Genomic DNA, 11546 nt, shown 5'->3' with positions numbered 1-11546 from the left:
GAAATTTGTCTTTCTTCTTGGAGGTGAGAATCATTGGTCTGCGGACAGTTAGCACCAATTCTCCCTCCTTGAAGGAGCGATGTTTGACTTTCTTGTCGAAAGCCTTGGCCATTCGGGCTTGATAGAACTCAATGTATTACTGAGCTTCCAGTCGTCTTTCATCCAACGCTTCGAGTTCTGCAAGGCGTTGTTGATGATTATCCTCAGTCATCATTCCCGTTGCCAGGGCAACGCGGAGGGACGGAATTTGAATCTCTAATGGTAACACGGCCTCACAGCCATACACCAATGAGTAAGGGGTGTTACCAGTCGGTGTGTGAACTGTTGTGCGATATGCCCATAAACTCTCACCCAGCTTTTCATTCCAATCGCACTTGCTATGGGAAACTAGCTTGGTCAAGATTTTAACAATTGTTTTGTTGAAGGCCTCGGCCAAGCCGTTCGCCGAAGGGTTATAGTCTGTGGAGGAGAGGTTCTGTATTCGGAATTTGTCACAAAACCTGGTGAATGCATGACTAATGAACTGTGTGCTATTGTCATGGATGATATGCCGAGGTACGCCGTATCGGTATATGACATAGTGTTTGATGAACTTGATCACATCATTGGTCTTGACTTCTCTTAAGGGGACGACTTCGGCCCACTTAGAGAAGTAATCGGTGATCGCGAGGATGAAGCGGTGGCCTTTCATTGACGGCGGGGATATTGGCCCAACTATGTCCATCCCCCATACTTCGAAGGGCCATGACGCCTTTGTCGGGTGTAGGTCTTCGGGAGGTTGATGCATGTAATTGGCATGGATTTGGCACACGTGGCAACGCCTTGCGTAGGTGACTGCGTCGCTGACCATCCCAGGCCAAAAGTAGCCTATCCTTCGCAAGTGATCCCAAAGTTTGGGTCCAGGCTGGTGAGCCCCGCAAGTGCCATCATGGGCTTCGCGTAGGGCCTCCTGTGCTTCTGCCTTTGAAATACATCAAAGTAACAAGCCGTCGTATGACCTCCGATATAACGTCTTGGTGGTCGAATCGTAGTAGAACCTCAAGGCACGTTGTCGGATGGACTCGCGCTCTCTTGCATCTTAGGGTAACATGTCGTATAGGACGTAATCGATAATCGGGAGATGCCAGTCTTTCAGGTCAGGCTGATCCGAGATTTGATGGGTGGCGTTCACTTCCGGCATATCTTTTAGTCGAAAGAGCCTTCGGCTCGCCACCGTGACCCATTGAGTCGTTCCTAATGGCTGCGCCAAGTTAGCCGCCAAGGATGCGAGGGCGTCCGCATGCGTGTTCTTGGAACGGAGCACGTGCTCGATGCAGAAACTTTCGAATGACTCCACTAGCTTGATAGCCACTTTGTGAAGCGGGATCAGGTCATCGTTTCTAACTTCGTACTCGCCGGTCATCTGCTTGACGATGAGTTGAGAGTCGCCGTAAGCCTCTAGACATTTTATTCCTAATTCTTTTGCTAACTCAAGTCCGGTGAGTAGCGCATTGTACTCAGCCACGTTGTTGGTGCATAGCTCTGTTAGAGAAAAGGCTCGGGGCAACACGTGGTTATGCGGAGAAATGAGGACCACCCCCACTCCTGCAATAATAGAACCACTCGTGCCTACCCAAGACGCGCCATCGAAGAACATTTGCCAAATCTCTGGTGACGAAGTCAGGTTGACTTCGGGGAGTTCATCAGGAAAATCTTCAAATAAATTGGTCTTCGCCCTCAGCGGGTGACTAGCCATAAGATCGCAGATGGCCTGTCCTTTAACTGACTTTTGTGGCATGAAATGGATATCATACTGAGACAGTAGGAGTGCCCATCTAGCCAAACGCCAATTTAACGTCATGGGCTATGTCATGAATACTCGGATGGGGTTCATCCGGGAGATGACATGGATTGTCTGACCGACCAGGTAGTGCCACATCTTTTGAACGGCGAATACTAAGGCCAAACACTCCTTCTCGACCATCGGGTACCGCTGTTCGGTGCCTTGTAAGGTCCTACTTAGGTAATAGATGCCTTGCTCGTGGCCAGTGTCGTCATTTTGCGCCAGGAGGGCGCCTAGAGAATGATCCATAGCCCGTACATAGATGAGGAATGGCTTTCCCGATATTAGAGCCGCAAGGATAGGCGGGTTTGAGAGATAAGCTTTGATTTCCTCAAATACCCGTTGACAAGGCTCGTCCCACACGAAGGAAGTACCTTTCTTCATCAGTTTGGAGAAGGGTTAACATTTGCCCGAAAGATTTGAGATGAACCTTCAGATGTAGGCCAATCGCCCCTGAAGACCCCTTAGTTCTTTGAGGTTTCAGGGTGGTTGAAGCTCTTGAATGGCTCGTACCTTGTCTGGGTCAATCTGGATTCCTTTCGTCGTGACGACGAAACCAAGGAATTTGCCACTAGACATCCCTAGGAATGATTTCGTAGGATTCATCTTGAGTTGATGGGTCCTCATGAGTTCGAACATCGCCCTCAAGTCTTGGAGGTGGTCACCTTTGCAGCGACTCTTCACGACCAAGTCGTCCACATAGCATTCGACCGTCTTTCATAGGTAATCCCGAAAGATCGTACTCATGGCGCGTTGATAGGTGGCGACGGCATTTTTGAGTCCGAAGGGCATGACTATGTAGCAGTATAACCCCATGGGAGTCCTGAATGAAGTGTGTTTTTCGTCTTCAGGGTGCATTTTGATTTGATTATACCCTGAGAAACCATCCATGAAGGACATCCTCTCGAACCCACACGTGTTATCAATGATGACATCCGTGATGGGCAAAGGGAACTCGTCCTTAGGGCATGCGGCGTTGAGATCCCTAAAGTCAATGCAGATGCGGATCTTACCGTTTTTCTTTAAGACTGGAACAATATTAGCTACCCAGTCGGGGTATTGTTCCTCTCTGATAAAGCCGGATTCGATCAGCTTCTTCACTTCGGCCTCGATTGCCTCCATGATTTGCGGATGAAATCACCTTTGCTGTTGCATGACTGGTTTGGCGTCTGGGCCGATGTTGAGGCGATGCATAGCGACCCGCAGGTCAAGGCCGGGCATGTCCTCGTAGTTCCATGTGAAGACGTCGATGTACTCCCGCATGAGGGCAATGAGATCTTCTTTTTCCTGAGGTGGTAGGCTGCCGTTGATGAATATGGGTTTGGGGTTTGCCTCATCACCCATGTTCACCTGGAGGATTTCATCTTCGGTCGGTGGTTCACGTTGCTCGAAGCGGTTGTTCCACTGAGCGTTAACGTGGCGATCCCATGTCTCGTCGTAAAGTAGGACTTGTTCGTCCTCAGCCATTTCGGCGGGATCGACTGCAGCCATGTTGACCGTAAGGTTGTCGAAAAGGTCTCTTACGCTAACATCGGAGTCCCATGCTGAGGTTGTCGACGATTGGTCCCCCGAACACGCATAATCGGAATCCTCATTGACATAACAGAATAGATCCAATGAGGAAGAGGAGTAGCCCAAACCTCTCTGAGTCTTGTTGAAGTAATTTGAGGGTTTGCATTTAGGTATGTAAGCGGGTTGAATGACCGTCTTGCGCCCTCGGCCATAATTCAGGCCTTCTAAACGAGTGAAGTCATACCCCATGTCGCTCATTATGCGCTTTGCGACTTAACTGTATTGTGAAAACTGAGGCGCGGGGTCCTCGTCTTCGGATTCGTCCCACAGCGTGCGCAAGGGGCTGTCAATACGCCCAAAGATAATGTCTTCTTGATAGCTATTCCGGGCTGGCACGACAAGTAAAGCTTGCGACACCTTGATCGGCTGGGCCTTCGCAACATATGATGAGCATACGGGCAAGTGTAGGGAGGGATCGCTATGGAGTTTTGACACTAAGTTCTTAGGTGCATCATCCTCGGATGTGGAACAAGACGACAAATAAGCAAAGTCGGACTTCTCATTCATGATAATCTCCTCTGCCTGAACAACGTTGGTTACATTGTGACTCTCGTAACCGATTATAATTGACTCAAAGTCGTTCAAGATTAGGACATCGCCGTACTCAGGTTCGCTGTCTGCCTTGTTGCCGCTCTCCAGTTCTTCAACCGGTGGTTCGTTGGGGTCTTGGTACAGCAGAGAGTCTGTGAAGTAGTTCTCGACACCCTTGAAGGGTTGTTTGTCGGCCACTATCATCTTCACTTGCTCGTAATCATCCACATACATCAAGCATTGGTGTAACGTGGATGGGACTATTCGGTTGCCATGGATCCACGGACGTCCCAAGAGCATGTTATAGGATGGTTTAGCGTCGATAACATAGCAGGTCACCTCAGTCTTCATATCGCCTATTCGACATTTCAGGCGGATCTTGCCAAGAGGCCGAGTCCCTGTGGCGTTAAAACCAAAGATAGTCATGGTAGTCGTGGACAGATGCTTTGGCGGTATCCCTAGGTGTTTGATCAATTCCAGGGGGACAATGCTCAATGCAGAGCCTGAGTCGACCTGAATTCTATCCACTTTCGACGAGCCGATGTACCCTGTGAAGTACAAGGGTCGGTCATGAGACGTGCTCTTGATGAGCATGTCCTCAGGAGTGAAAGTGATGCACGGGACCCGTCTTTCGAAGGTTTGACAACATGTCGCGCATTCCTGTTCTGTATCCTCTTCCCTTGAGAAGTGGGTGGAGAAGGCCTCTGAGTCGGCCAACGCCTCTTGTAGGGCTTCCCGGGTAGGCCTAGATAGCCGTAGGAGGTCATACATGGTAATGCGCGCGGGGATGCTCCTCAGCTGCACGAGTACATTGAATCAGAAAGGTTGACGGCTTGAGCTGGGCTTATCTAGCTCTGGAGGGGCAGTCGTGGTTGGCCTCATGGGAGGTCCTGCCGGGTTTTCCGCCCTCGTGGGATGCTCTTTCGCGAATTCCTTCCATGCTCTTGTGGCGAGAACATTGGTTTCCTCTTCAGAGTCAGTGGGGGTGGCCATTATTGTTTTATCTCCACCCAGGATAGCGGTGACGACGTTGCAAGGTTTTCCCTTAGCCTTTTTTAAGGGCTTTGTAGTCCATTGCTCGTCATTGAGGAGGTCCGGATGGACCCACATCACCTGACCTGAGGGCAAAATCTGCGGTACTAACCCTTTTCCTCTTTGATTGTGAGGATCGTCATTAGTGACCTTCAGGATTGCCTTAGGGATAGGGATTATCCCTGCTGGAGCTTGAACCTCCGGGAGACCCGTCCCAAAGCTCAAGGTGACCATGTTCGTGGTCACTTGCTTTTGAACCTTCTCCTTCTTTAGGACTCCTGCATCGTAGAGGGCTTGAAGCTTATCCTTGAGGATGTAACACTTAGACGTGTGGTGGCCAAGGAATCTGTGATAGGAACAATAACTCGAATCACTGGTTTTGTTCGCCTCCTCAGGCTTCGCGGCTTCTGGCAATTTAATTCGACCGCTCTTGAGCAGAGTATCGAATGTCGCCACCACCTAATCTTCTTTGAAGTCGTATTGCCGCGGGGGCGTTGCTCGAATTGTCTAGGCTTCGGCCTTTGAGCAGTTTTTTGCGCCGGGGTGGAGTCGACGGCCATGATCTCTTTTCCTCTTGTTTGAGGGGGATTCTTTGCCACGACCGGTTCCGCGGCTCCCTTCTTAGTATGCGGTTCTTCGGCTTCCAACCTCTTGATCATATTTTCCACCTGCTCGCCTTGATGAACAAGTTCTTTCCAGGTCCGGGTTTCCACCGCGCCAACCTTGGATAGAATATGGATCGAGAGATTATTGCGGCACATCTCGATCAGTGTTGATTTGGAAACTTGATCCCGACAGTGGACCGATCGGTTCCTGAACCTCTTCACAAAGTCGTTGACCGATTCCGACTTCCGTTGCTTTTTAGCGAGGAGGGTGGCCATCAACACCTCTGTGTCGTCGTCGAAGAAGCGGGCCAAGAAGAGTCTTTCAGCATCGGCCCATGACTTGATAGAGCCAGGTTCTAACTTGCGGAACCATTCAAAGGCCACCCCCTTGAGGGTGCCTATGAATAACTGGGTGAGAATAGCGTCGTTCCCCGTAAGGAACCCGGTCTGCGCCATGAAGTAATAAATGTGTTGTGAGGGTGAGCCCTTGCCATCGAATTACACCAAGCTAATAGGCTTGAACTTCGCCGGGTAGGGGACTGTATTCCACTCGACATGATAGGGGCGGACCACCCCCAGCTTATTCATGTTCTGCTGAAGCTTTAGCACGTTGAGCTGATTTTGGAACTCGTCGAACCTCTTGTCACGAGCGCTACCCCCAGTATGCGATGTTCCTAGCGATGTCTTGGAAGAGAAATCAGATGGTGGATCGATATTATCTTCCGTTTCGACCGCTGATTGATGGGGAGGTACCCACTCCTTATCCCCTGTTAGCCGGGGTAAGGTGCGTTGGGTTCTTTTCTTCTTGTTTTTTTTGTTCAGAAGCTGCTCCAACATCTCTCTCAAAGAGTCAATGGTTGCCTGTTGTTCTTCGAGCTTTTGGGTCACCACCTGTTCATGGGTTAGTTCAGCCATGTGTACCATTGCCAGTGCGTCCTGACTTGAGTGCGATGTCTGGGACGTAGCTGCTGCTGAGTGAACCTCGTTCTCACCGTCGGAGGGAGGCGTTAAGGTTGAATAATCAAACCCAATGCTCACCCCCGTGCGACTATGAGTGCGTCGGTATATACCGTCTCGCTCACGTTGGGCGAGCGGTGGATTAGGTTCCAGGAAAGAGTCTGAATTGTGAGAACTAGAAAAGATGGACTTGCCCTTATCTGTCATGTTGATTGTAGCGGATGAGAGTTCTCGATCTTCGGCGGCGCGTCCTTTTTGGTGACGACGCCTTTGACGAGAGGGTCTCGGTCGGGAAGGCTGTCGAGAGAGTCTCTCGAACGCCGAAGGTTTCACCGTTCTTATACATTGGCAGTCAGCGAGTACTGTTTGGATGAGCCTCTCACAGTGGCACTGAGGATTCGCCTTGCGTAGGGTGCGTTTGTGAGTTAAGTAACCCTGGGGGTCTTCCGTGGGTAATTGGCGACAACCCTCGGCGACAGACGGATCACCTGGGTGACCGCACAGGAGAGTTTTGGATGCATCCCCTGATGTACACTGGGTAGGATGGCTGGGCGTCGAAGTTGGGCGAGTTTGCCTTGACAGGCGAGTCCTCGCGTCCGGGCGAACTCCATCGTGCGGGCGAGATTCAACCCTTCGATCGCGTGGGCGGGTTTGCGAGGCATCGCCTACCGCTTTGCCCTTGGGGTCAAGGCTCTCCTGCTTGTTACGCTTATCTGTCGAGGGGTCCTGGTAAGACTCGCCTGCCTTCAAGGGCTCGTCTTTCCGTGCTGGTTCGCTCGCTCAGGGTGCCTTATTCACGTTAGGGATGTGACCTGAGAAGGCGAAGTCCGCCCGAGCGGGCGTCCCGTCCTTCTTGGTTGGCGCTGCCTGATTTGGAGAGCCTCCGGCGTCGGGCGAGTGGCTCCTGTCGTCTAACACTTTTTCGGGCCCGCGGTAATAGTTCAAGCCATCATGTGAGACGAAGGCTTGGGCCTCTTGTTTGGGCGGTGCCTACCGTCACTGCTGGTGAGCTCCTCTAGAGAGAAGAGTGTCCGCGAGGGCTATGGCGGTACAGTCTGCGCCGGAAGGAACTTCCGTTCTTTCCGGGGTGGGTACCTGTGAGGGCCGCTTGGCGACCCATCTGGCGGGCTTTTGCCCTGGCTTGGCCTTGATTGATTTGTAGGGAGCAGGTCCCTCCGTCAAGACTCGGGTGGAGCCTTCAGGCGCGGAGGCTTTGACCGTTTGAGGTTGGCCTCTGCGCACAACTCGGTGGCGTTTGCGGGACGCAAAGCCACCAGAGGAAGAGGAAGACATGTACTCTTCGTACTTGGCTTGGTCGAACTCCATCTCTAGGGACTCTACAGTCGTCCCAATAGCAACCTCGTTGAAGTGAGCTACCACCATTTCGTTTGAAGAAACAGCTTCTCCCACTGTGGTCGCCATCTTCTGTAGGTGTAAATTTTGATCTCCCAAAAATAGGGAACTTCGTTTGTATTAATAAGAATAGCTTATTACAAACTAATTAATCAAAATTACAACAGAAGCGGAGGGAATGCCCTCCTTGTTTAAGTGTGGGGACTTTCGGTAGCTACAGGATGCTTCGCTCGATTCTCGCACCGAGTCTGCTTCCCTTGGACGGTTCGACCGAGGTTGCTGGTGAGCTTCAGTACACAATAGAGGCTCGTGTTGATGGAGTTTGAATCTCCTAGTTCAACATCGATCAGGGCTCGGAACTAGAGGAAGGCGCTGCAATACAAAGGTTATGCAAAGAGGTTGTCGTCGACCCGATCGGGGGTCGAGAGCTGGTGGTTCGGTTAACTGATGGGATTAATCAATTAACTATGGGCGAGCTGCTGAACGTTGGATCGTTCTATGCTGAATGCTCCACACCTTCGAACTCCTCGAAACTTTTTCGATCGGCCTCCTTATTATGGATGGAAGAAGTTCCTAAATAGAGGAGAGACGGCTTGGTCGCTCCTTGAATCATGGGATGTGACCATGTACTATTGAGAGGTATCTTGCTGCTCACCTGTACTATGAGCGGTCATTCGAGGTGTTGTGTTTCACATCACGTCACGTAGGAGTGAAAAGGCCTTTCCTCGTATGTGAGACAGCGGCTGCCTAATACTTGAGTGCGTTTGGCCAGCTCGTCGAATGCCGGCGAATCCTGACTTTGACTAGGATAGGCGAGATGAACTGCATTTATGAGGGTGCAGGTTGATCTGGCATCTGTCTGGTCACTTGTACTGTGGGCGGCTACTCGACGGGCTTAGAATATTATGCTCTCTCCCTTCACATCACGAGAAGTGGGAAAATGGGTGTCCAGTACTCGAGTGGGTTTGGACAGCTCGCCGAGTGCCGACGGATCTAGCTCTCGATTCAGACGGGCGAAGTGAACTGCATTTATGAGTGCACAGGCTAATTTGGCGCCTGTCCGATCACTCGTACTGTGAACGGCCACTCGATGGGCTTGGAGTACCGTGCTCCCTCCCTTCACATCACGGGAAGTGGGGAAAACCCGTCCTTGTATGCGGTGGAAAGGCCGTCGGATATGAATTTGGCTCTCGACTCGTGCAGGCGAGTTGAGTAAGCGGGCGAATTCAGATGATCTTGGTTCATGCAGGCGAGTAGGTCATACAGGCGAATCTGGATGACTTCGGCTTATGAGGGAGAGCCTACCATACCGGCGAATCTAGGCGACTTCGGCTCATAAGGGCGAATCATGGGGTTTGTGCGGTTTGGGTTCGCCAACCCGTGGCTGCGGTTCGCCCTTCACCTAAGTGGGCGATTCTGATTCGCGGGGGATTCATGTATAAGTTTGTGGCGGTAATTTTTACCGTCTACAACGAGAATTTAATCAAGTTTTACTAATCATGTTATTAAAGTACAAGTTTTGAGATAAACTAACAAAAATAAGAATACATGATCATGATCATTAGTACTGATATTAATTATAATTTAATCACTAAGTAATAAGAATACATGATCATGATCATTAGTACTGATATTAATTGTAATTTTACGAATTTATTTGGATAAAACCATAATTTATCAATTAATTAAGAGTTTTGTTAATTAGGATGTTTAAACCCTAGAATTATTAAATTTAAGTGATGTGATCCTATTTAAGTTAATTTTTTTGTTAAGTGATTACGAGAATTTAATCAAGTTTTACTAATCATGTTATTAAAGTACAAGTTTTGAGATAAACTAACAAAAATAACAAAACCTGGAATTTCACTCTGGTCAAAATCAGTCGACCGATTGATCCACATGAAACTAAAAATTCCCTTCTGGACATTCGACCGAAATGCGTATCGGTCGACCGATTGATGGCAGTTTGTGTGTGCATGTTAGTGCACATCACCGACCAGTCGACCGAAGATGTACATCGGTCGATTGGTCTAGTGTTGTTGTGAATGTTGTTTTCATCTTCGTGCGTTCGATTTGCGAACACGAGATGTGAATCATACATCGATATGTTGGCCTTCTTGTTTTGATGATGTTTAACAAACAATTTACTCTTAATGTTGTTTGTCTAGTATTTGTGTTTTCGTATTTATTCTAGGCAAACAACGAATTGGAGGTTGGATGGAATTACGCCATAACGATCATATCAAATGGAGGTTGGCGGAATAGTGGAGTGAAGCCTTGCTATCAACTTAAAGATCCAATTACCAGCTTCATCCAAGTTTACCAAGTTGAGCTACAATGAAGATCAAGATCAAGCTTGGGTAATTTAGTTTAGTTTCATACTTATATGCATATATATGATTTCATCAATATCAATTTTATTTAGTTCAATGAAATCATGTTTTAGTGCATTATATGTGTATTTTGATAAAATACTACATTCATTGTTTATAGACTTCATAGCAATAGTTTACATCTTTCTTCAAGTCTATAAAATTATTTTGTAATGTTTCAAAACATGGTTAAGCTAAAATGTCAAAACTCATATGTTCACATTTTTATGTTTTGGACTATTTTGCAAAATAATGATATTTTTACATTTAGGAAGTCCTTTTTGCAAACCAGTCTTTGTAAGCATGTTTATTATCATGTCTACAATCATTCCTCAAAGTTTTACATTTTTTTTGAATTTATTTGATACTTTTAAACAGTGTTTTAAAATTAGCAAACTGTTTTCAAACCTGAAAATTTCATATATCAGTTCACGGTCGACCGCCACGGTCGATCGCGCCCTTGTTTTTTTCCTCAGGATGTAGTAGAAACTTTCGCGGTCGATCATCACGGTCGACCGTCAAGCTAAAAATTCTCACGGTCGACCGTCAAACTCTTTGGAAATTTTCTGAGGTTCAAAAGTGCCTCGCGGTCGACCGTGAGAATTTCACGGTCGACCGCTGATAGCCCAACGGCTATTTTTGGTACAGAATCGTATTCTTGATTTTCTGGGATTTTTGTTGTTTTATTTGGGATTTTGGCTGTTGGTTTCTCTTCCTATATAAACCCCTCAACCCCTCTTCTATCAGTAACCAAGGAGAAAGTTTTAAATAAGTTTAAGAGGGTTTTACAGTTTGTTTAGTTTGTTTTTTGGGGTTTGCTTTTACAAAGAGGAGCTTGCATCATCTGTTGAGGAGTTCATCTTCAATATCTTCTCATCCTTTCTTTGTGTTTATAGAGAAGTTTTCTAACTCCTTTCTCTAGCAATTTTATTATTGATTTTTCTTATTGCTAGTTTGCTATTTGAGTTAGATTTTATTTCACTCATTGTTTACACACACCCACATGAGCTTATTGTATTTTCATACATAGTATATTTGGGTTAGTGAGAGTTATATCAATTGAGTGTGAGCTTTTATTGTGTTCTCATCCATATTAGAGAACAATCATTCTTTGTATTGTGCTTAATTGAGATATAACTTTGTAATATACTTGTACACTGAGAGAAGTGTGTGGCGAGAGTCGGGGATCCTCCCAAGAGGAGTGGCGTCGGTTGACGAACTTAGGGAGAGGTTATATCCGAGCACTTGAGGGAGACACATCTAGTTCAATACTTGAGAGGGTGTAGAGTGGGATTGCAAGAG

The 11546-nt window shown here is 47.8% G+C and overlaps 1 protein-coding gene across 1 annotated transcript; it reads right to left on the bottom strand.

Moving 5' to 3' along the window:
• On the bottom strand, positions 1079-1840 carry LOC109839307. The gene has a single exon (XM_020407737.1). It carries the CDS (start codon positions 1838-1840, stop codon positions 1079-1081), a length of 762 nt encoding a protein of 253 aa, XP_020263326.1.

This window comes from Asparagus officinalis, chromosome 4, assembly GCF_001876935.1.
Source record: "Asparagus officinalis chromosome 4, Aspof.V1, whole genome shotgun sequence".
Taxonomy (NCBI): Eukaryota; Viridiplantae; Streptophyta; class Magnoliopsida; order Asparagales; family Asparagaceae; genus Asparagus; species Asparagus officinalis.
The sequence above is the reverse complement of the archived record's forward strand: the minus strand, read 5'-3'. Positions and strand labels throughout refer to the sequence as shown.